The sequence below is a fragment of the Ambystoma mexicanum genome, chromosome 10, assembly GCF_040938575.1.
Source record: "Ambystoma mexicanum isolate Mex_15411 chromosome 10, UKY_AmexF1_1, whole genome shotgun sequence".
Lineage (NCBI taxonomy): Eukaryota > Metazoa > Chordata > Amphibia > Caudata > Ambystomatidae > Ambystoma > Ambystoma mexicanum.
In genome coordinates, this window is record NC_090932.1 from 224,212,636 (window position 1) to 224,237,745 (window position 25,110).

Genomic DNA, 25,110 nt, shown 5'->3' on the forward strand with positions numbered 1-25,110 from the left:
ACAGAGAAGGATTTTGACAAACTGGGAAACGCCAGAAATTATCCCGGCAGTAAATAAAAAACTGTCAACAAAATACAGGGTGGCTAGTTCTGACCCTGAATATTTGTCAAAACACCCTACTCCTGAGAGCTTGGTTGTACAGGCTGCAACCTCATCAGGCAGCACATCTGCATACCCCACTGCTCCGCAGGATAGGGATGACAAAAAATATGATGCCATGGCTAAGAAGGTTTTTTCTGCCTGTAGCATGGCGTTAAAGTCTATTAACGCGACCTGTACGCTCGCTAGGTTCAGCCACACCCTTTGGGAGTGCGCTTCATCAGCGGCTGACTGCCTCCAAGAAGGAGAGGAAAGGGACGCATTTTTAAACATCATCAGGGATGGTAAAGATGCGATGTGCGAGACCCTACAAACTGGCCTAGATTCTGCTGACAGTATCAGCAGGGCCATGGCGGCAAGTACCACAATCCGCAGGCATGCGTGGTTGAGGAAGTCTGGTTTTGCCTCTGACGTGCAGACCAGGCTTTTGAATATGCCCTTTGACGGTTCTACCCTCTTTGGAAAGAAGGCGGATGACAGTTTGGAGAAACTGCAAACGTCCAAGGCAGCAGCCAAGTCATTGGGAGCTGCTATCCGTCAGAATACCTTTCGTCCTTCGGGATCATCGTGGAGAGGACGGTCCTTTCGTTACTATTCCTCATATGGAAGGGGCAGGGGACGACCGGCTCAAAGAGGCCAAGGAAGATTTACCCGTGGTGGACGGGGTAGGGGAAAGAAAGCCGCACCCGCAGGAGCAGGAGCCACTTTACCTTCGGCAACTGCATCAGCCGCTTCAAAACCACTCTGAGGTCTCCCCTCACAGAACACCAGTAGGGGGCAGGTTAACTCACCATCTGACGGAATGGCAGGCTATTACGTCAGATGCTTGGGCTCTGGAGACAGTAGCCCAAGGTTACTGCCTGCCCTTCCTACATATCCCTCAGAGTCATCCACCGGGGAACAACCCTTTGAAGCTTCCAGATCCGCTCCTCTTGCAGGAGGTTTTAGACCTGCTAGAGAAAGGTGCCATAGAACTGGTACCTGTAGCGGAAAGGAACAAGGGTTGGTACTCCCCCTACTTCATAATACCGAAGAAGGACGGAGGACTGAGACCCATCTTAGACTTACGGGAATTGAACAAATTCCTCCGAAAGGACAAGTTCAAGATGGTGACTCTCTCTCAGATCCTTCAGGCCCTCCAGCTTCAGGACTGGTTGGTATCTCTAGACCTCCAGGACGCTTATTTCCATGTGCCGATCCATCCCAGGCACAGGAGATACCTGAGGTTCGCAATTGGCAGCTCTCATTATCAATTTCGAGTTCTGCCATTTGGGCTAACCTCCGCCCCGAGGGTCTTTACCAAGCTAATGTCGGTTGTGGCTGCAAGTCTAAGGAGGGAAGGGATTCATGTCTACCCTTACCTAGACGATTGGTTGATCAGAGCTGTATCTTCGGAACAGGCTCAGAGACAACTAGATTATGTTTGCCACTTCCTTCACAAGCTGGGCTTCTCCCTCAATTTAAAGAAGTCACAGATGATACCATCACAGAGACTCCAATTCATTGGAGCAGTCCTGGACACTTCCCTGGGAAAAGCCTTGCCACCAGAGGTGAGGGCTCGAGATATTCTGCAGATGGTCATCAGATTTCAGAATGCCCAATATCTCCCAGCCTACGACTTTCTGAGGTTGCTAGGCCTCATGGCATCCTGCATATTCCTCGTGCCGGAGGCTCGCCTGAGAATGAGATCCCTCCAGTGGGCACTGAGAACTCAGTGGTCACAGTTCTCAGGAAGGATGACAGATCTCCTTCGGATCCCGGTCAAAGTAGCCCGAGACCTTCAGTGGTGGGCCTGTCGGGAGAACATCCTGAAAGGAGAAATGTTTTGGCAACCATGGCCGGAGATAACAGTAGTCACGGATGCCTCACTCACGGGGTGGGGAGCTCACGCCAACGACTTGACCATCAGCGGTCGTTGGTCTCCATCGGAGTCCAGACTACATATCAACCTGTTGGAGCTGAGAGCCATCAGACTAGCGCTGAAGGCTTTTCTGCCGTCTGTACGGGGAAGAAACGTCCTAATAATGACGGACAATACAGTGGCCATGCACTACCTCAACAAAAGAGGAGGCGTAGGCTCACTACCACTGTGCAGAGAGGCGATGCAGCTCTGGTTTTGGGCAATTCAGGAAGGAATCTCTCTATCGGCAATTCACCTAGCCGGAGAGAAGAACTTGACAGCGGACGCTCTGAGCAGGCAGAGCACAGTCTCTCACGAGTGGGAGATAGCTCAGGAAGTCCTTCAAGAGATCTTCGCCCTTTGGGGAACCCCTCAAGTGGATCTGTTCGCCACCAGTATCAACAGGAAGTGCGACAGATTTTGCTCAAGGGAATTTCCCCCGAGAGGAGCTCTAGGAGATGCGTTCGTAGTGGACTGGGAGTTCCCACTTCTGTACGCGTTCCCTCCGGTCCCTGTCATTCCTCAAATGATCAGGAGGTTGAGAAGGTTTCGGAAGACCATGATCCTAATTGCCCCGGATTGGGCCAGGAGAACGTGGTACCCGGACCTTCTAGACATGTCCATCTGCCCTCCAATTCGACTGCCATACAGAGAGGATCTTCTCTCGCAGAAGGAAGGTCAGGTTCTCCATCCAGCCATCAAGACCCTCAACCTTCACGCTTGGTGTCTGAAAGGTTGAGGTACAAGGATTGGGACCTTCCGGATGATGTTATGGAGGTGTTGCTTTCGGCCAGAAGGCCGGCAACTAAAACTCTATACCGCTGCCGTTGGAACAAATTTTGCAGCTGGTGCAGAGAAAAGAATATTGAACCCTTTTCTTGTGGTACACCTATGGTGTTGTCATTCTTACTTTACCTGGCTAATTCAGGCCTACAGGTTGGCACAATTAAGGGCTATCTCGCAGCGCTATCAATCTTTAAGCGCACTGCAGAGGAGCCTTCATACTTCAAAATTCCATTGGTAATACAATACCTAAAAGGATTAACTAATGTTTATCCCCCGAAACCTTTTCAAGTTCCCTTATGGGATTTAAACCTAATTTTAAACTTCCTAAAGGGTGCCCCTTTTGAACCACTACACTCTTGTTCATTGAAGCTTCTCACCCTCAAAACTGTTTTGCTAATAGCATTGACATCTGCTAGAAGGGTTAGCGAGTTGCAAGCCTTATCGTGTAAACCTCCACATACAATCTTTTACAAGGACAAAGTTGTTCTTCAGGTGAAGCCTAACTTCCTCCCGAAGGTAGTCTCGGAGTTTCACATCACTCAGAAGATTATATTACCTTCTTTCTACCCTCCTCCTCATCCGGGGAAGGAGGAAGAGAGACTGCACAGGCTGGACCCTAAGCGAGCCTTGAGCTTCTATATCAGCAGATTGGCTAAGATCAGACAAGCAGACCAACTCTTTGTAGGTTATGCAGGACATAAGTTGGGCCTTCCAATAACAAAACAAACCATCTCCAGATGGATTATTTTAGCCATTCTGGAGTGCTACAAATTGGCAGGAAAGGAGCCTCCTCAAAATCTAAGGGCTCATTCTACCAGGGGTATCGCAACATCCTCAGCCCTTCAAAGAGGGGTGCCAATTCGAGATATATGTGCGGCTGCCACATGGTCGTCCGCACATACATTTACCAAATTCTATAGCCTGGATTCCTCCTCTAGTCAAGAAACTAGATTCGGCAAGGCTGTGTTACACTCTGTCCATTCTGGAAGGGTAACATAACTTTTATTACTCCCGCCTCCAGTCACAATACCACTGCTATGGGAGTCTATCTAAGATAAGGAATACGTCGGAGGACACAATCCCTTCGAAGAACTAGTTACTCTTACCTTGTAACGTTCTTTCGATGGGATGTTCCTCCGACGTATTCCTTATCGACCCTCCCATCCATCCCCGCAGTATGACTTCCTGTGGGTTTGCAGCCTATGCTCCTTCAAGGTGATTAGTCTAATCCAAAAACATTACTGGGGACTACAAAACGGAACTGAGCAACGGACGCTGCGCGCGGCCTTTATAGGCAGGATGACGTCGACGTCGGCACGGAGGCCGTCGAGGGTCATCGACTCGGCGATCATCGACGCGCAGCGCCCTCTGGCGAAAAAAATTTTCCGAGGCCAGCAAAGCTGAAGGATTTCTATCTAAGATAAGGAATACGTCGGAGGAACATCCCATCGAAAGAACGTTACAAGGTAAGAGTAACTAGTTCTTCTGCACCAGAGACATTCAGTCGAAGATGACCCCAAGGTTTTTCGCCTCGGAGGTGGGTGCAGGCGTACAGCCAAGGGAGGCCGGCAAGAGGGAAAGTGGGAAAGCGAGAGCAGGGGTCCCAATGCAAACAATCTGTCTTACTGGCGTTGAGGCAGAGGTTATTTGCAGCACACCATGACTGAATAGCAGATGGACCAATATGAGCGAGGAGGAAGAGGAGGCTGCGGCTGAGGGTAGCCTGAAAGATAGTTGCGTGTCATCCACATAGCACTGAAAGTTAGAGGTGAAAGTGGTAATCACATGTGCCAAGGCAGCCATAAACGTTGAAGAACCAGGGGGATAGGTTAGATCCCTGCGGAACGCTACAGGTAGAGAGCGCAATAGTCGAGAGAAAGGCTCAGAATTCCTCCTGGGATGGACTGTCGGAAAGAAAGGAGGTTATCCACTCCAGAGCCTGCTCTGAGATTCCCAGGGTGTCACGGAGACATGCGATCAGGATGTTGTGGTTAACATGTCAAAGACAGAGGAGAAGTCGAGGACAATGAGGACAGAGGGGATGTTGGTATCAAGGTGGGCTTCTTGTACCCTCTGGGGACCCACCAACATTAGGCCCAGCCACCCAAATACCTTTAGGTTCTTGTCTGCAAGAAGAATAATGGAACCAAAACCTTTCTGAAGTTTAGCAGTTTTTCTCTTCGGGGTGCTCTCCCTTGGTCGTCGACTGCAGAAGTCCTGGGAAGATGAAACTTGCTGTGGGCTCCTTAAAGTCTTGGCAGATGATAGTAAGACCCATGGGACACTCTGATGACTTCTGGTGCCGACGGGTGCATAGTTCACTTTTGATGTCGTGTTTCGGAATATATCGGTGTTCCAACTTTCGGTTCTTCAGTGCTGCAGCCGCAGCATGCACCTCTGGACGACCTCTGGCGACCTGTACTCGACCAATGGTGTGGACCTCAGACCCTCACCAAGTCTGGACCCTCGGGATGTCTGGTGGTGAGAAACCCACAGATGGACCTTCGTCTGCACTTAGCAGGAAAAAGTGGTCAGTGATGATGGCAAGGATGTCCCTTGAAGTATTCTTTGACAGTTTGGAACTTTCACAGCTCTGGGTGTCCTGCAGCACTATGCTAGGTTACCCCCCTCTTCTGGGCGGTAGACCGCAACGGCTTCCAGGGGTCACAAAAGGCTGCTCCGGACCCTAGGTGACACCTCTTCGAATCGAGATGTCCGGGAACTCCTCTTCAGGACACACAAAGACCCCTACTTCGGATGTCAGTCACACAGGGCTGACTTCTCGGGCACTACGGATGAAGAGTAGCAGGTTGCACAATGGTCCCTCTTAGCTCCGGCAGAGGTCTCCTTTGCATATCCTTTCTGGATCAGTCCTTTGCAGCTTTGGGATTACATGAAGAAAATGCAGCAGTAGACTTCTCCAGCTGGGCTTCAAGGAACAGCTTCTTCTTGCTTCAGCTTCAACTTCAGCTTCTGAACAAATTGGTGGGTGAGAGGCCCCTGGTTATACACATTTGGTCCCCATTCACTCAGGCTGAGCAAGGCTTGGTGGGCCAATCACGCAGAAGGGATTCAGGCCATTGACTTCACCCAGACACCCATAACAAAGAATGTGGATTGGGGCTAAGCACCCAGCCTTTCAGCACACTATGCTGCATTCATGTCACTTTCAATCAGGGCTGTCTGAGGCACTGTGTCACACAAACCAGAAACCCATAACACAGAATGTGAGTTCACTTCAGACTCCATTCACACAGGTCCCACCCCAACGTTGTGTACCCACAACACACATCCCCTGGGAAGGCTCCAGTCAGTATGACACGAGGCAGTCCTAGAGCTATTTACGGTATTTCCACCCAACAGCCAGTCAGGAGGAGGGACAGAGTCAGGACTTCCCAGGACTTTGGGAAACAAGGTAAAAGGCAATAGAAACCAAGAGGCCACAATGGCCATTTTACCTTCCATCAGGAATCCATTGATTCCTATGGCTTGGCCTGGGTGCCCCAGAAATAGAGGACACTCGGAGCCACTGACAAGCCAGCATGTAGCTGCCACCAGCCCATACCATGCTCTGTGGGCTACACACAGTTGCCAAAAACACACATAAGGGATACAAGGGTGTACACCCACCCATCGGTGCCACAAGGTTTTCCCATGGGTGGTGTTCTCCAGAAGAAACATGAAGAGCTGCACTGCCAGAGGTCCAGGCTGAACCTCAGTGGCAGAAAACGGAGAGAAAACATACAGAGAAGTGGTAGGGCAAGGAGTAGGAGGCCATGTCCCTCCATAAGGCATTGTTTAATACAAAATTAAGAGGACATTGGTCGCTATCTACCCGAGGAATTACTCTAAGCTATTAGCCACGTTCAAAGTTTTGAGTCCTAAGAGAATGTAATCAGTGTTACTAGAATTCATCCAATTAGAATATGTCACTATGGCCGGTCAATCCTCTGGTAACCTGCAATTACGGGCTCTAAACCCAAAAACCCACTACATAGAGGTGCTGGCATTTGGGGCGACTTGTCTTTAGATTAGGGATATCTCTCGCCAAGTCGTCCATCTCTAACAAGGGTTCCAATTGGAGATTAAAAACTTCAACAACTCTTAGTTGACTTTCTGTTTTCCCATCATCCTTTTGTTTTTCATAGGCATTTTTTATAAAATTGAAATGTCGTAATCCCATTTCCCAATTTTGGTCTGCTATACAAATTAAATAGCAGCACCTCAATTCCTCCATTCAGGTGCATATATATTCGCTGTAGATCAGCAAATTAGTATCAATCACCTGGACTGTGGCATTTACTGATGCGTTGACCCAGATTGCCAGGCCCCCACTTAGCCTTCCTTTCTTCCCTTTCGTGGCTGGTATAGTAAATGATACAAATCCTTGGAGGCACTCCAGCCCTAAGCTCCAGGTCGCCTGGACGCATATAATATGTTGACCCCTGATAAAAGTACACCAGGCATCGTCATGCATATGTCTATGTAGACCATCTATGTTTCACAACCATATCTTTAATTCCTGGGCACTATGGACAACATATATGCTCCAAGTGATTCAGGACAATTCTCTCCCAGGGTTCTTCAAATGTCAATCAATAGCACTCAGTTCATTATTACCAACGTGAGCAGTGCTTGAGTGTCTTGTATTAGATCTTGGACCTAATGGAATAGGGTCATCCAAGGAAATAACATTGGGAGATAGGCCAGCCATGGGGACCCAAGTGGCCAGCACTCGCAGCACAAACCCTTTCCAGTGGTAATGGTCTTATTTCGATTGAGCTGTCAGGAGGGTAGGTCCTAAATTCCAAGCAATTGACTGTGCGTCACCGCTAGTGAGGTAATTAAGGGTTTGCTGGTGTGATTAAGCCGGTTCCCATTTCCGCTCTCCTCCCTCATCACACATCAGTTCAGCAACGATCAGGAGCCCAGTCAGAGTGGTGCTTGAACACGCTTCGATGCGGCTTCACTGCTAGTGAGGTAAATAAGGGTTTACAGCTGTGATTGAGCCAGCTCTGCTCTCCTCCCTCAACACAGATCAGTGCAGCAAGGATCGGGATCCCAGTCTGTGCAGTGCTTGACTGCACTTCACCGCTTGTGAGATAATTAAGGGCTTGCAGGTGTGATAGAGCCGGCCCCCGGCTCCGCTCTGTTCCCTCAACACAGAGCAGTGCAGCAAGGATCGGGATCCCAGTCTGCCCTGTCTTTGTGGCGCTTGTCTGCACTTCTTTACAACCATAGAAATGAGACTACAGCTTATTACAGTTCTTCATGGCGTACACTGACAACATTGCCACTGCCTATGACTTTTCACTGTAAGAACTCTTGGTCTGTTGGATAAAATTACAATTGCTCAGCAAGAAAAACTAAGTTTGAAGACCGATTTCCTTATTTGTTCATATTCTTTTGACGTTGGGCAAATTACTTCTGGGTCTGTCCCATGTTGTCATACATTTAGGAATGCTTATAAACTTGATAAAACATTGGTATCCGGCACAGGATCACCCATAAGATCCTGACTTTTTCTTTCAAATGTCGCTCTAATGCCTACCCAACATATCTCATTCATCGAGTAAAGATCCATGTAGGCGGAAGGCAGCCCCGCTCCTCCGCCAATCCCACATTTACCCAGCCCAGATACAAGCTGGCGTACTTCAGAGGGACCTCTAAAATGGAACTCACTTCCTGGGCACATTCGCCTGGTTGATAGATACCTTGTCCCTCTTTAACTAGGAAATAAAGACTCATCTGTTCAACCTCAACCCAGGCTGAACTAGTTGTCTCCCTTTGTCTCCTGCCTGTCTGCATGTCTGTCTGTGCTTTTATGTGTGCTCTGAGGCCCAAGGGCGTGTGGCGCTTACAAAAATGACAATAAATATATTTGCAATGCAAATCTATTCCGAATACATTGCTACAATACTAGCTGACAAATACTATCTTTACTGGGTCATTTGAAGTGGTTTTGAACCTTGTTCCCTGCAGTGACTGCTTATTATAATGTAGGGTGTTTCATCAGCACCCTAAGGGAAACTATGTTGCAATGCAATGGTGAACGTAGTCTTTAAAGTGTGCAGATATTTATATTCTAACGCTAGTAAAGTTTTCCAAGCTGTCTGTGCTGCCTTAATGAGATTGTCTTTGTATTTGTGCAGGCAATCGTGTCTTAACACTAGGAGAGGTCCCCAAGGATCAGCTCTATGCAGTAAAACTGAAGGGGATTTCGATTTGCTTCTCCATGCTGAAAGCTGCACTGAGCGGGAGCTACGTCAACTTTGGCGTCTTCCGTCTCTATGGCGACGATGCACTTGACAATGCCTTGCAGACCTTCATCAAGCTTCTGCTGTCTATCCCGCATAGTGACCTCCTGGTAAGCCTTTAAAGTACATCATAATTCCTGTATTTCTTTGGTGATCCAAGTGCATGTGTTGACTACTGGCTGCACCATACCAGCTTTATTATCCGTTACTTTATTCACCACCATTTCCCATTGCTGGTAAAAGAACGGGCCAAGTTAAACCAGGCCAGATAACCAAGTGTCTGGATGGTGAAAAGCTTGCGAATGGCGCAACCTACGACAAAAGTTTATTCCACTTTTCTGGTCTGTTTTTTCCAGCTTAGTGTCACTCAGATAACAGACATTCAGTTATCAGTCATATTCGCTTATCCACCATCATTTGGTTTCAAATGATGCTCGATAACTGAGCATTTTCTATGATTTAGAATTGAAAAGTATGTGTAATGGTCAACCATTGGTTATGGGGATTTGTCCCTTTTTTGTTTTTTTTTGTTTTAGGCAGGATGTATTTATTACCCCCCTCCTTGATTGTTAACACTTAATCTTTATTAAAGTATAAAGAGACCCTCGATACTCATGTCGGATGCTATACTTGCTAGCAAAATACGCCTATATTGCACAGCTGGGTTAGCCTGGAACTCAAATCCCAATAGGAACACGCACAGTGAATTCATAAACAAACATACAAATTGACTCAGCAGGAACACACTTAACATGTTTGCTTCATTAGTAGATGTCAAAAGAGCAGTTAATAGTTTTTTCTCCATGTCCTCTTTTGAGGGCTTAGAGAGACTGACCTGTAGTGTATGTGCAGTGTTTCCACCAAGTTAGTGCAAATTCTCTGTGCTAAAAGTGACAGCACTGTAGCTGTAGCCGTTGGATATGAGAGGTGTGGCCAAAGAATAAAAAGTTCATGTTCAGAGGTTTTTTTATCAAAGTTTACTCTGATGAGGGGTTCTGAGATTTCAACTTAGTGATACAAAATGTTCACTTGTGCCAAACTCTAAATGGTAGTATGTCTGAGAAACATGCCGTTGGCTTACGAGGAGATAAGTCTGATGTGACTTACAGCGAAGAGCAGCAAAAACTGGTACAAGTAAAATCATACAATATATGTATATTAAACAATAGATTGCATATAGTTGAGTACTCTAATAAGGTAAGTAAAGTTATGTGCACATTTATACATTTATTGTTGGGTAACCCCAAATGGGTTACACAACGCTATTGGCTTTTTCACAGGTATCAAGCATGTACAATGTACAGATTGTAGAGCGGGACATTAAAGAAAGTTGATGCCTCAAATCACAAGCCTTATGAATTATAAGGCGCTCAGAACACTTGGCGATACATTAGAAGTCCAACTGCACTCTTCCAGGTGTCCAGGTTTGCTACAGGTGAATAACCATAGCCAAGCCTATAAATGGGGCAGTTGGAGTAGTTAAACTGACTCGACCAGAGAAAAACATACGTTTGGAAATCCGTCATGAAATGGTTTGTAAGTCAAAGTGAATGCAGAGTTTTAAACAGAAAAAGTGTTCAAAGTCTGTTTTCTTGCGATAGAAAATGTATACTACTAGCTTTTATGTCCAAAGTGATGGCTGAAAGAACTTCTGACATAAGCTCCAATGCCTTTGCCCTGATAAGGTAGCTACTAAGGAAGAAAAGGCTTCAGGGCCAGTACATTTCTATGGGCCTAAGGGTGGTCCAAGACACACAAGCAGTCTCACTCCCACGCTCTGAAGATCGGAAATCTCAGGGTGAAGATAAGGCCCACTGGTGGTTCAGCTGCTGAGGGTTCTTGGGTCACCAGTTTAATGCATCTTCTCACAGGTCAGGTTTCTGATGAGAGACTAGCAAACTCATAAGGTTTGAAATACTGATCCCATGGCACAGGCTGACCTCTCAGCAGCAGACCTTGTGGGCACCTTTTACGGGGCCGGCAGGCACCCTTCAGCAACGTGGAAGAACCTTAGGTTCTAGCAGCACCTTCCTCATGGTGTGGGATGGCAGCAGGTTGGCAAGGTCATAGTAATGAGTGTGCCCACAATGTTTCCATCCCCAAAGCTAGAAGGTGCCCATGCAGCAGCAGTCTACTCCTAGGCGAGAGCTGGCAAAATGCAGACCCAGCAGTTCTTCTGACCATGGGGATGTAATGGATGCTGACCAGTACAAAAATCTGGTTAGTCTTACCAGTCCAAGGGAGGAACGCACCATGTTCAGGTATTCCCAGTCAAGATGAAGGCAGGAGTCTGATATGCAGTGGTTGACTTTGCCGTAGCTGATCACAACAGCCATCCTATGCCTGTCTCTGCCAATCTTTCAGCATTGGATTGGCAGATCTCGTGGTAGACCATCTCAAATCACCCATGGCCTCCATTGGCAGGGACCTATAACATTCAAACTGGTAGAGAGAGTATGTTCAATCATGGACAGTCAACTACTCCACAATCTTCCCAGCAAGCAAGCACACTCTGGAGCAAATGTGCATTGGAACAAGACAGCCCAATTCCCCAGTTTCAATTAGTTAGGGCACACAAAGCACTGACAGAGTCCTTTGTAAAAGTGCATGCCCATATATGGACATTTCTGACCTGACGGGGCTGAAAGAATCCTGAAAAGCAAGATGGCGCATAGAACAGGGCTAGCACCATGAATAGCAGCCATTTTGAGCATGAGGTGCTCAAAAGGCATTGTCGCAGTAAAAAATAAAAGTGCACAGTAGTATCCTGGGAAAAGAGGAAAATGTGATCCCTCCTTTATGCCTGTTCTGTGTCATCACAAACCTAACCAGAATGTTACTTACAGAAAAGAAAATGCGCTCTGCTTAAGGTGGCTTGTGCTGCACTGTAGAACAAAGGTGAAAAATAGAGCTATCCCTGCACTGGAAGCCTGAAGGCGAACCCAGTACACCCTTAATGAAATGGGTTGTGCTAAAAAAGACACACCAAAAATCAGCATGAGTCTTTGACTAATGACAGATATGCCTGGGTCCCCATTTAAGTAATTGAAGGAAAGATACCAAAAGAAATCTTTCCTAACAGTCCACACAGCATGTTTACTAAAGATATACTTATAATTATAAACCAAAGTGTTAAGAAACCTCTACAAAACGTTTATTACTTTTAACTATATGTACAGTATGCATAAAACCACTGTCTAAAGCGAAAGAATAATAGTTAATATCAGCAGTACATTCTCATACATTAGGTAAACTTGCACTAGCTATTTTAGAGATTTTAAAAGTGTTGGAAACTGTTGACGAATGCAAACAGGTGAGTCACGAATCCGAGGACTCGGATTCTGACAGTTTGAGACGCAAGCTGACTACAACTGTACCCGTCATGGAAGCAGCCGTTCAAGACCTAATGAGAGGCACGCAGGAACTCACTACTGAAGTGCAGAATCTTAACACTGAAAATGCAGCCTTAAAACAGCTCGTTTTATCCAGGGACTCGGCATATCAGGAAAGTGCATCGGTAGGGGGCATTGTGGACAAGTATAATGGGAATCCAAAAACCTTGCGCTCTTTCCTGGACTCTTGTTTGGTTCATTTTACCTTTAAACCATACTAATTCTCTACCCCCAGAGCTAAGGTGGGGTTCATGATCTCTCATCTGTCTGGCAACGCACTGGCCTGGGCTACTCCTTTGGTCTCAGCTGGGGATTGGGTACTTGATAATTACGACAGATTTGTTTCTGCCCTCAAAACCATGTTTGACCGCCCAGATCAGGTGTACTCCGCCCAGGAAAAATTGTTAGAGTTTCGTCAAGGAAATCAGGATATGTTGACCTATGTTACTCATTTCAAACAATTGGCTAGGATGCTAACTGGAATTAAGAAGCCTGTTTTACCTTGTTCAGGCGCGGGTTAAGCGAAGAAGTCAAGGATGAATAAGCCAGAGTAGCCCGTCCAGCCTCCTATCAGGCCCTCTTAGATCTATCCTTGCAGATAGATTTCCGGATACAAGAGAGAAAAGCCGAGAAAAAGAAGACACAGAACCTGCCACCAAAACCTCTACCTGAATACAACAGTCCCGGAGAACAGGAATCCCCACTCCAAGCTCAATCTGAACCTAAACTCATGCAACTAGGGTCCCTGAGAGGCCCCATATCCAACCAGGAAAGAACAAGAAGGATCAATAGTGGTCTCTGCATGTACTGCGCGTCAGATAAACACTTAGTGCGTAATTTCCCGATTGCTCCTCCTCGTCGCTCGGGAAACGCCAGGTCCCAATCCTGAACAAAGCCCAGTTTTGGGAAAAGCAATCCTGCTCCGACATTTCACCTTCTCAAGACTGTTCTTTGACCAATACTTTGGTGCTACTCCATGAAAGTCTTTCAACACCCAACCAAGAAATACATTCTATACTGGCCCTGGTGGATTGCGGTGCCATGGGTCTTTTTCTGGATGACGAGTGGGCACAGAGACATCACATTCCCCGAGAGAATAAGGAGGTTTTCCAGGCGGTGGAAGGCCCTTGTCCTCCAGACCCATAACTCAACAAACATCAGAGCTTGTGCTGTCTATTCACAATCACCAGGAAATGTTGTTTTGACATCATCAGAGCAGCGCACTATCCCATTGTGCTTGGCATGCCATGGTTGAGAAAACACAATCCATATATCAACTGGCCAGCTGCATCCTTGTTCCTGGGTTCCGAGTTCGGTCTCACTAACTGTCTATCTTGGAAACCCAAACAGTCTACCGGAATGAAGCTCCCAAAACCACAACACCTCATGGTCCCTGCCATTACCCAGGTACCCGAGGAGTACCGTCAATTTTCAGATGTATTTTCTTCTGCCATTGTTTAATCACTCCCTCCTCATCGTCCTGAAGATTGTGCAATTGACACAGAAGAGAATGCAGTTATCCCGTTTGGAAGGATTTTCATTCTATCAGAACCCGAGAATGTTGCCTTGCGAGAGTATCTAGACACCAATCTTTCCAATGGAACTATTCGTCCATCCAAGTCCCCAGCCGGAGCATCTCTATTTTTTGTACCCAAGAAGGATACCAAGGAACTCTGCCCATGCTTGGACTACCGAGGTTTGAATAAATGTACCCTGAAAGATAGGTACCCCTTGCCTCTTATCTCGGACATGCTGGAGACCCTACGTGGAGCTGTAATTTACACCAAGCTGGACTTAAGAGGGGCTTACCATCTGATTCGCTTAAAGGAGGGTGACGAATGCAAGACGGCCTTTCGGACCCCCTTTGGTCACTACGAATATCTGGTGATGCCATTCGGCTTAGCAAATGCTCCTGCCGTGTTCCAGCGTTTCATGGACCGGGTCTTTTCTGACATGTTGTTCCTTTTCGTCATTATCTACCTAGATGATATTTTGATCTATTCCCAGGACTTGACCTTACATCAGAAACATGTCTCCTGGGTCTTACAAAGGTTATGCCAACACTATCTTTTGGCCAAACCCGAGAGTGTATCTTCCACGTGTCCACAGTCAAGTACTTAGGATTTGTTTTGAGTCCTCTAGGAGTAGCCATGGATCCATCTAAAGTGGAAGCAATCCTCTCTTGGCCAGCCCCAACCACAACCACAGTGAAACAGGTGCAATCGTTCCTAGGGCTTGCAAATTTCTACCGGAAATTCATTCTTTCATTTTCAGCCATCGTTCAACCCATTGTCCGTCTTTTAAAGAAGGATACCCCCTTTCAATGGACTACCAGTCAAGAAGCAGTCTTTCAGAGACTCAAGCATTTGTTTACCAGCGAACCCATCCTGGCTCAACCAGACACAACCAAGCCCCCTTGCTGGTAGAAACTGATGCTTCTGAACATGCTATTGGGGCCATTCTCAAGCAAGCTACAGGAGACGGGTTGGAACACCCAATTGCTTATTTATCACGCACATTACAACCTAGTGAAACTCATTACTCTGTCCTGGAGAAAGAACTACTAGCCATCAGACAAGCCTTCACAGATTGGCGTCACCTCCTTTTGGGTGCATTGCATCCGGTCATGGTAACGACCGACCATCGGAATCTCCAGGTTCTACAGGCCATGGAATGCCGAAATAGTCGCCAGGCAAGATGGGCCTACTTTTTTGCCCAATACCAATTCATCATCCAACCTATCCCTGGCCCATCCAATGTAGTAGCGGATGCTCTGTCCCGAAGACCAGATTATATAAAGGAGGGTGATCCAGTTCTTCCCAAGATGTTTCCTGACAAGGTGTTCATAGCGCAGGCTACCTCTCTCTTGGAACAGATACGGGAAGGGACTGCAACTTCAGATATTTGGACAGAGTCCAATACCGATAATCCTTGGGCCCTCTCAATCACGGATGGATAGCTCTTTAAGGACAAATGTTTGGTTGTTCCAACACCAGAAACTCAATCCAAGATCAGTCTTTGTCATGACATGTTTCATTCCGGGCATCGTGGTATAACCGCCACCTATCAGACAATCAGAAGAAACTTTTGGTGGCCTCAGTTGTGCTCTGACGTACGCGCTTATATACAAGCGTGTTCAGTCTGCAACCAGAATAAGATCGACAATAGGAAACCAGTAGGGTTGCTTCAGCAACCTGAATTACCATCTCGACCCTGGGAATTCATTGCCACTGACTTTGTGGTGGACCTTCCTCCCTCCAGAGTATTTACCACTATAATGGTCACTATAGACCCCTTCTCTCCCATGGCCCATTTTACCCCCTTAACCAAGCTTCCTTCAGCTACCGAGATGGCAGAGGTCTTTGTTACTCACATATTCCGGTTACATGGACTACCCTCCAAAATCATCTCTGATCGTGGACCTCAGTATGTTTCCAAGTTCCGGAAGCATCTTTGTAAGCAATTGGGTATTCAACAGGCATTGTCATCAGGTTATCACCCTCAAGCAAATGAGATTACTGAGAGAGTAAACCAGACCCTGGTCTGGAACCGTATCTACGTTGTTTTGCATCTAAGGTACAAGATGACTGGTCGCTCCTTATTCCTGTTGCCGAATTTGCTTACAATAATTCGGACCATTCCACGACAAGGATAAGTCTGTTTTTGTGTACTCAAGGTTTTCACCCTTCAGTGATACCCACACTTCTGCCTCCCCCCACATCGTCTCCTCAGGAGACGCATGGATTGCTCAACTAACTTCCATCCACAAGCAAGTTAAGGAACATCTTGAAAAGGCCAGGATGGACATAAAGAGATTTGCGGACATCAAAAGACGTCCCGGGCCTTCTTACACTGTCGGAGATAAAGTTTGGCTCTCTTCTCGTTATCTGCCCAGACACCTAATGCCAAACAAGTTAGCTCCTCGCTTCTACGGACCCTTCACAATAATTGAGATTATCAACCCAGTCGCCTTTCGACTCCAATTACCCACCACTTGGAAGAAGATCCATCTTGTCTTTCATACATCACTGTTAAAACCCTTCCATAAGTCAAGGAAACCAAGTCCTCGACCTCCTCCACTTCTTGTTGACAACCAAATCGAATTGGAATTGTCCCAGATCTGTGATTCCAGATGCAGAAGAGGTTGTCTGCAATATTTGGTGGAATGGAAAGGCTATCCACCTAGCGAGCGAACGTGGGAACCAGTCTCCAACTTAAATGCACCACGCCTACTGTTAGGTTTTCACCGGTCTCACCCAGGCAAGCCGGGTGGACTGGAGTTTAGGAGGAAGCATGCTGTCATGTATCGACGATATTGATCCTTCTGGTCTGCCTGGTCCTTCAGTCAATAGACTTATGCAGTCTCATTCAACATGGCCAAGGCTATGTCCAGGAGCGGTCTAGTTGTCCGTGCGGACCTCATGCTTCCTTGATAAGTCACGGCCCCGCGCTTCCGCGCATCTCAATGCTCTGCTTGCCTGCCCTTCGCCCGGCAAGTTGTGTACTCGAGTTAGCCCTTCCCCTTCGTAAGCCCTGATTTCCAATTCCTTTCCTTCCTGGTTACCCCTTTTCCCAGTGCTCTCTCAAAACCCCTATCCCTGTATTTTTATCCTGGTTCCGTCCTGGTTTCTTCCTGGACTCTTCCTGGAACAACTGAACGTACCCGAGCCTCAGCGTCTCCACGCCCGGGAGCCGCAAACCTCTGCGTCTCTCCGAAGTCCAGCAGACTGGATTTAGAAGACTCCAGAGCCTACCTTTACAAGGCACGCTCATCCAGGAAAAAGAAACCTGCGCACTCAAAGAAAAAAAACCACAAGAGGCAAACAGGTGAGTCACGAATCCAAAGACTCGGATTCTGACATCCAGGCCAGTAGAGGACTTATTATTTTCTTTTTTCTTGCATTTGTAATTCTTTTTTCATCATTTGCAGCCTGTTGCGGCCTGTGGGTGCAATAGAACATACAAACAATGGTGTCCACAATGGACTTGGCAGTTTTAAAAAAAAAGAAGGCAAATATGGCGCACTGACCTGCTGGGGCACAGCAAAGCCTCGGAGGGCAGTGGGGTATGGCTTCCCTTGTTTAAGCCCTCACCTAGTGTTAGGAAAGAATGTATTTTTGCTGCTTTCCTCCCAGAGACTTCTAAGGGACACCCGGTCACTTTGCTATTGTCTCTTCCTTAAACGTCTTTTGGAGGCAAGTAAAGCCTGCTGCTTTACTTCCCTTGCTTTGTGCTCATTTTTTATCCGTAAACGAATCAGTCCCTAAGAATATCCATACTGGGAGTTTGTCTACCTTAGAGGATTTCTTGAATGTTTAAAGCTGTACACATCACCTTAAAGCGAGGTGCGGTTAGTGTTCATTGGGCTTCATTACGGGTCGGACTGTCTGAAAATAACAGTGACGGTAAAACCGCCGTCACTGTTAATTCCGGACTGCCCGATCCCGAGTCCTGCAGGCGGGAGGTGATGCAGGCGGACGTGGAAACACCAGCACCATCACGAGATGGTGCTGGTGTTTCTACTTCCCCAATCCCATTGAGTCCTATGGGACTCAATGGGAATGGGGATTTACTGAATTCCGCCTCTGGAATTCCCAGGACACCAGGGTCGTAATGCCCTGGTAATTCCGGGAGTCACGGAGGCGGAATAGTAATACGAGTCCAGCGGTAACCGAGCCGGAAAAACCGGCTGGTTGCTGCCGGACTCGTAATGAGGCCCATTGTATCCTTATAACATTTTATTTTGTAGCTTTTTGGTTACAAATGCAGTGTGTCCAGGGTGCAGCTGGTGGCTGCAGATATTTTTCGACTACATCTTTTACTTTTTTACCTGTGCAGTTTTGCAATTTACTGCATAATGCCATAAACTCTTAAGATATGCACAAGATTTTTTGCCAATCCTTCAACCATTTGTACCTTTCCTGGGGGAAAGCTTATTGTTGAGATGGATTTCCTGTATCAACCCCTGGTGTGGATTTTGGGAGACAAATCTAATATGGTGAATAGGAAAGGTGCTGAAGTCTAGCCAAACCCAATCATGGTAGATAGCGGAGAGGTGTGCTAGTGGTCTAGGGCTACAATCACACACACAGAGCACTCCAATAAATCCAGTTAGACAGGTAAGTTAAAAACTATACATGATTTACATGGCCTTAAAAAAAACACTAAGCATTGAAACCTCTAGGCAAATATTGTCACACATTTACTATAAAATACATACATACATATTCACTTTTGTGAGATGATAGAAAAGCATATCATTCAAAACCATTGCAATGCAGTTCACTATTACTAATAAGTCCAGTCCTGCGATGGATTGGGTCCAAGTTGTCTAAAAGTCATCTGTTACAAAAGATATACTTTTCAAGTATGTTTATACTGTGATTGGACTAAGCTAGTTGTTAAGTAGAATTTATCTCTTATTTGTAATTCTCCCCACTTCGTGAGTCCCCCAGAACCTTTGCTGGACCATTGGACCGTTTACAAACTCTTTGGTCTCTGTATTTTTGTGTTAGAGCACGCAGCACTTTATGTTGTAGTGCCAGTGCTGCTGGAAGCTCTTTGAGCTTCCCTCTCTGGTTTTCTTTTTCTCCAGCATAGGGTGGGGCATGGATTCACATGCTCATGAATATTTCCCATCAGGCTGGGAATCCTCGGTAAAAGAAAAGAGTTTCACTTTCGCCTGGAAACTGGATTTTACTCTAAAACCAATCACTGCCCTTTATGTCTTTATGTCATCCAATGACAGTCGTCTCCCTAAACTCCGCCCCTGGTGGCCATCTTCAGATTTTTACTGCACGCTTCAGTGTTGGGAGTCCTCTCATATTGCTCTTTGAGCCTTTTTTGATATTAAGAGTTTTTTCAATAAAATGAGTTTTTTTTTTTTATCGTTGTTCCATCTTCAACCGTCACTTGACTACCGGCAGCAGGGACACATTGTCGGCGAAAATCACCTTCCCTCGCAGATCTTCTCTTTGAAGTTTTTCGAAGGCCCAGGCTTGGGCCTGGTTCTCACCATGACAATGTTATCGGAGAAGAGTCTCTTCAAGATCTGCGACCAGTGTGGACTGCGCAACATCTACCTTGAAGATCGGCACCTCAAGTTCCTATATTGTCTGCATCCGGACCATGATGAGGAGGGATGCGAAATTTGCTTTGGGTTTCCGTCGAAGACCAAGACGGACCATTACTGCATGTCAGCAGCGTGGCTCAAGTTAGAGAAGGCCTCTGACTCAGCCACGGGGCACAGCCATGCCTCATCCAGGACCGGCCGGTCCCACGAGCGTGATCCCTCTGAAAAGAGGTTGAGATCTTTTGCGGATGTCTCTGGCCAGAGGATCCAAAAGAATGCCAAACACTGCCCTACGGATTGCTGCGGCCACAGGACCCAGTTTTGGAAGGACCCGTTCCCCGTCTGCATCTCTCTCTCTACAGTGAGCCTGCCGGTGGGGGGGGGGGGGTAGCTTCTGCGAGGAAGTCCCTGACCCCTTCAAAGCACTGTCCCTATTCTAAGGACAGGAGTGCTCAAGGAGAGGCCCAAGACCCTGTCGATGACAGCCCAATCTGTCAAGGCCTCGTCATCGAAGGTATCTGTTTCGTCAACGGAGACCCAGTCGATGACCACTCTGTCGACGACCAGGGCCGCTGCCATCCCGTTGATGGCCTCGTCGGCAGGCCCGTCGGTGACGACCATTGTTACTTCGGCAACAGGAGGGGGCATTACGAACGTGGTGTCCACAGTGAAGACGACGGCTACGCCACAAGTGTCTTTACCCCAGGCCCACTCACGGCATTACCCACAACTCCTGAAGATGTGCCTGTGCTTGAACAGGCTCCCAGGCTCAATCTCCTTCCCTAAGGATTCAGGGAGATTGAGGGAGCTGCTGCCGCTTAGGAACTTTCTCCCCAGGGTGGAGAAGGTGGCCCAAGCAAGCCTGCAAGGTTTTCCGAGGAAATCCCCACAAGTATACACCAGCTCCGGCAACGACCATCTGACCAAAGGTTACTATTCGGATCATGAGGGAGGCCTACGCCCCTCATCTCTGGAGGGATCACTGAGGGGGGAGCCGGTTCTGCCTGTTGGGCCATGTTTCATTCCAGAGCCGATACATTCGATCCCAGCCACTCCTCGGCCAGCTCCAATGGACATTTCTTTGGACATCTTGACAAACCTCCACAACTTGGTGTCAGAGATACGACAGAGGCTGTCATCTGCCTCGGTTTCTGGGCCGGTCAGTAGCCCCCTGACCTCCAGGGAGTGTCCTCCTTGGATCAGCCCGAAAAGATCAAGGTGTTCGTCAAGCCCTGCCAAGACGATGCAGCAACCTAGCCCTTCCGGCGACACAGCCACCAGCACCACCCTTGAGACTGGTGAGGGAGGTACCTACGCATACAGGCACGGACACGGCATCGACTCGTATGTTCCGGCTGATGGGAAACCTGTGGGCACAGATGAGCCCACCAGGGCTTTGCCCCCTGACGAGGTGGGTTCCTTCCATAGCATGCTGTAACGGGCCTTTGCCCTGTTCAAGTTGGACTCGCAAGAAAAGAAGGAAGGGTTCTTTTTTCAGCGCCGTGGCCCTTCATGGAAGACAGTCATGTCAATTCCGCTGCTGAACGTAGTTTGGGAGGAAGGGTTGACGCTGTTGAAGACATTGAATACCGTCCCTCCCAAAAGGGATAGACTGGAGAACAAATACAGACTGCCGGACTTGGCCTCCAGGTGCCTGAGATCACAGCCTTCTCCAGACTCTGTGGTGTCTGCCACCACCAGGAAACACTCGGCAAACAGATCATCCGCATCCATGGTGCCCCCATACCAGGAAGGGAAGAAGCTGGATGTGGTGGGAAGCACATCATTTACACTGCTGCTTTCACCATCAAAGCCGCCAACGCCCTGGCCATCCTGTCCCGGTATGATCAGGAACTCTGGTACAAGCTTGGGCAGATCCTCGATTTCCTGCCAGAGGACAAGTAGGCTGATGCTCATGCGCTTTTTTTTTAAGAGGGCAAGATGGCCTCGGACCATGCCATCACGGTTGCGTTGGATATTGCAGACTGGTGTTTCCGCCAGATGGGCAACGGCGTGGCCCTTCATTGCAAAGGTTGGCTGAAGGCTACAGATTTGAGGGTGGGCGTGCAGTCCAATGTGGTGGACATGCCTTTCAACACGGACAATTTGTTCGGAAAGGTTGTGCCGCTCCAATCGATTAAGACGGAGATGGCCCAGTCCCTAAGGACACTGAGATAAAGATCATCATCATCTTTTCGCTCCTAAAGAGGAAAATCAGGCAGATCCTCCAAGGGATACTCTGCACCCTGTCACCAGCCCTCCCGCTCTGCCACCCCAGAGACCCACAGAGGGCGCCTGCAAGCCTTCCGCAGTGGAGGTTAGCGCCGTCATGCACAGGCCAGGGCACAGGTGCCGAAGCAGGTCTGAACCGGCCATGGATCTGGGCCCCCACTTTCACACCCTAGTGGGCGGCCAGCTAGCAAACTTTGTCGACAAGCGGAAGACCATCACCAAAGAAAAATGGGTGCTGGATGTTCTTCATCGGGGGAAGACCTTGGAATTCCAACTCAGTTGTCCTCGCATTACTCTGTGGCGCGGCAAGAATTACACATGGCCGGTGGGGGGGGGGGTGGGAGTGCAGTTGCGCACTGCAGTGATGGCCGCCTGATTTGTGAGCTCCCGCTCCAGTTAGAAATCCTGCAACCATACATCCTTGTCAGAGCCGCCAAATGCCCTACACACTGCGGTGCAGATAGATTGAACACCCGTCCTTAATGCCTGAAAATCCTGGTGAGCTACGGCTGAAGACACCGAAGTTGTGGCGACTTGTGTTTTGACCGGCCCTTGCTGCAGGCGCGATCCGCCTGGGAGCACCGAGAAGAGACGAGAGGCCGTGGGTTTGATTAGATGGAGGGTCGCGGAGGGGCGGGACCTGTGACTGCGGCCCGCGCCCGACTCGCACCCTTGGTGCACGATCGAGATCTGAGACCAGAGCTGGATGGGGAGATGTGATAGTGCCGGCACTTTCGCGACGCGCCTGCCGCCGAACACCTGGGACGCCCCACATCCTGCAGTGCTCCTGCAGGGAAACCGCACAACAATGCTGCAACGTCGAGATACGCAGAGACCGGGTGGAGCGGTAGCATACTCTGTATAATACAAAGTAAGGAGATCTGAGGCGCGACGGAAGAGGGAAGGGGTCCAGCGGGGGCGGCCCTCCCCCGCTGCTCAACAGCTGTTCTTATACGGGCCAAAGCTACTGTGGGTCCCAGTGTGTGGCACGGGCCTGGCCCGCCCGAAAACGACGGCCCGCGCCTGCCCCCACCTCTGGCCTAAAATAGCAGCGAAGGGGGCCACATATGACTGCAAGCACCCGACTTTTGGAAAATATAGATCCTTGTTACTAACTCTATGCAGCTGACGGGCCGGGACACTCTGCAATGGACAAGGGCACACTGTCGCAGGGATCGAGTTGGCAGTGAACCCGCATGTAATGTGTAGCCTGTAACCCACGCCTGGTCCACATATTCAAAATGAGGGGGGTGTGCAGGGACTGTGGGAAACGACGGGGGGGAGAGGGACCGGTGCTCCCAGTGATTTCCGGCCACTGTACCACAGGGCCGCCCAATAGAATGTTCATACGGCTGTGACCAGATGATATTGCAGCACATTCCGCTAGAAATTGAGTTAGGAGGTCGGAGACGTGGCGGAAGGGAGGTAGGAGCCACCTGAATGCTGTCTGACTGGCGATAGCCGACACGGTCCCCCCTGCCATTCAAGTTGCTACTGGCGCGTGGCCCGTGCCTGGCCACCCCACTGTATAGACGTGGCCCCTGGCTTATCTAACCTATCCTGAATTGGCTGAACATCGGGGGATACCTGAACAGATCGAAGCATAACACCTAAGGGCACGCCGATTCGGGGGTCGAACCAGCAAAGATCCTGCATTAGTTGGCTGGCTGGCCCTGGGTGCTGGAAATTCTTGAAGAATTATAATATTACAAACCGATATCAATCCCACGACCTGGTGACATAATACGTGGGAGAACACAGTCCATTAGTGGTGTGCGAGCCTCAAGCCCTAAAAACCTAGTTCTAAATACCACAAAAGAACCAGAAGCGGGGGCACGGGCGAGCGAGGCTCCCAGCGGCTAGTCAACGAGGGCTATAATAACAGTGAATTGCAAATCGGCAACATGGTCGAACCCCAAAAAACAGGGAAAGGAGGCAAGACCCCTAGCAATAAGAAGAAAGACCCTATGGATGCGTATACTGGTAGCCAAACGCAAACCACTACTACAGAGATGCACATCAACGCCAATGATACCCCGAAAGCAGAGAATGGTGATCAGGAGGACAGGCTGACAACAATTGTGTGAAATGGATTCCGTGCAGTGAACATGAAGTTGGATGACATAGTGTCCACCATAGGCTCGCTAAAGGCTAGGGTCGAATAAGAGAGTGCACGTGTTGTGTCACGGAAACAGAATAAGCACTAACGAAGACACCATTGCACACCATAGCCGCAACATCACCCAGCTCAAAGATGCTATGTGTAAAATGCAGAATAAATGTGAAGACCTTGAATCTAGATCAAGACGAAACATCATCCTTGTGGTGGGCGTGGCGGAGGCGTTCGGAAAAGGCCAAATGGAAAAACAACTTGAACTGCTTCTTAAAACGGTATTTGGACCGGAGCCATTCTCCGAGCATTTCTTGATGGAGAGAGCGCATTGCACGCTGGCCCCAGCCCCTAAACCAGGTTCACCGCCTTGTACAATAATTGCGAGACTCCTTAACTACAGAGACAGAGACGTAATCCTACGAATGGCTAGGGAGGCTGGAACACTCCAATATGAAGGGAACCGGATACATATATACCCAGACTTCTCTGCCGGGGTTCAAGTGAGCAGAAGATCCTACGAACCGGTCAAAAGACTCCTTAGAGAACGCCAAATTCCATACGCCCTGATGTTCCCGGCCAAGATGAGGATTCAACATGCAGGAAGGGCGCATTTTTTCGAGTCCCAGGCTGAAGCCACGCAATACATTGAGACTTCCATACCCCTTCCTCCCAGAGGGGGCGGACCGGCACAGAACAATAGACCCAGACCGAAAGATTAAGGTACACCTGTAGCCAGAACACTTTCCACCCTACTGTACCACCAGGACTACAGTCCTAATAATTTGATTGCCAAGGCAGCTCCATCCAATACGACTGTCGGAGTCATGGAGACAATCTAGCGGTCATGTGGGGCAACATGGCTACCCCAAGAATTTGGGTACATCGTCAAATTGGGGGGGGGGGGTGATGAGGGTGTGAGGGTAGGAGGAGGGTGCGGGAGTTGGGGGTTTTGGTGTGGAAATAACCAAATGGGGGTCAATGGTATGGATTGTTGCCACGGGAGGGCAGTGAGCCCAATGGAACAACTCGCTAAGAGGGGAAGTTTTGGCCACCGGAAGAAGTTGGATCCAGGTGATAGTTTGACTGAGGTCAGCTGTTTGTTTAATGTTAAAACTGTGGTTGCATTGAGACTAGCGCTGTTCGGCTTGTACCAAAGATATGACTTTAATGGTCGTGAATATGATTTCTTTTTGTACTGTAAAGCACTGGTGACGGGATGAGAATAAAACTGCTTACGTGGAATGTAATTGGACTAAATA

General features: G+C 48.3%; 1 protein-coding gene across 4 annotated transcripts in view; it reads left to right on the forward strand.

Annotated features, from left to right (window-relative positions):
• Positions 1 to 25,110, forward strand: part of XPO7 (exportin 7) — a 1,985,528-nt gene that overhangs the window by 1,691,427 nt on the left and 268,991 nt on the right. For all 4 annotated transcript variants that reach the window (XM_069617724.1, XM_069617725.1, XM_069617726.1 and 1 more), the window contains one exon: positions 8,938 to 9,152. In XM_069617724.1, the coding sequence (XP_069473825.1) occupies positions 8,938 to 9,152 (215 nt within the window). The remainder of the gene's footprint in view (positions 1 to 8,937; positions 9,153 to 25,110) is intronic.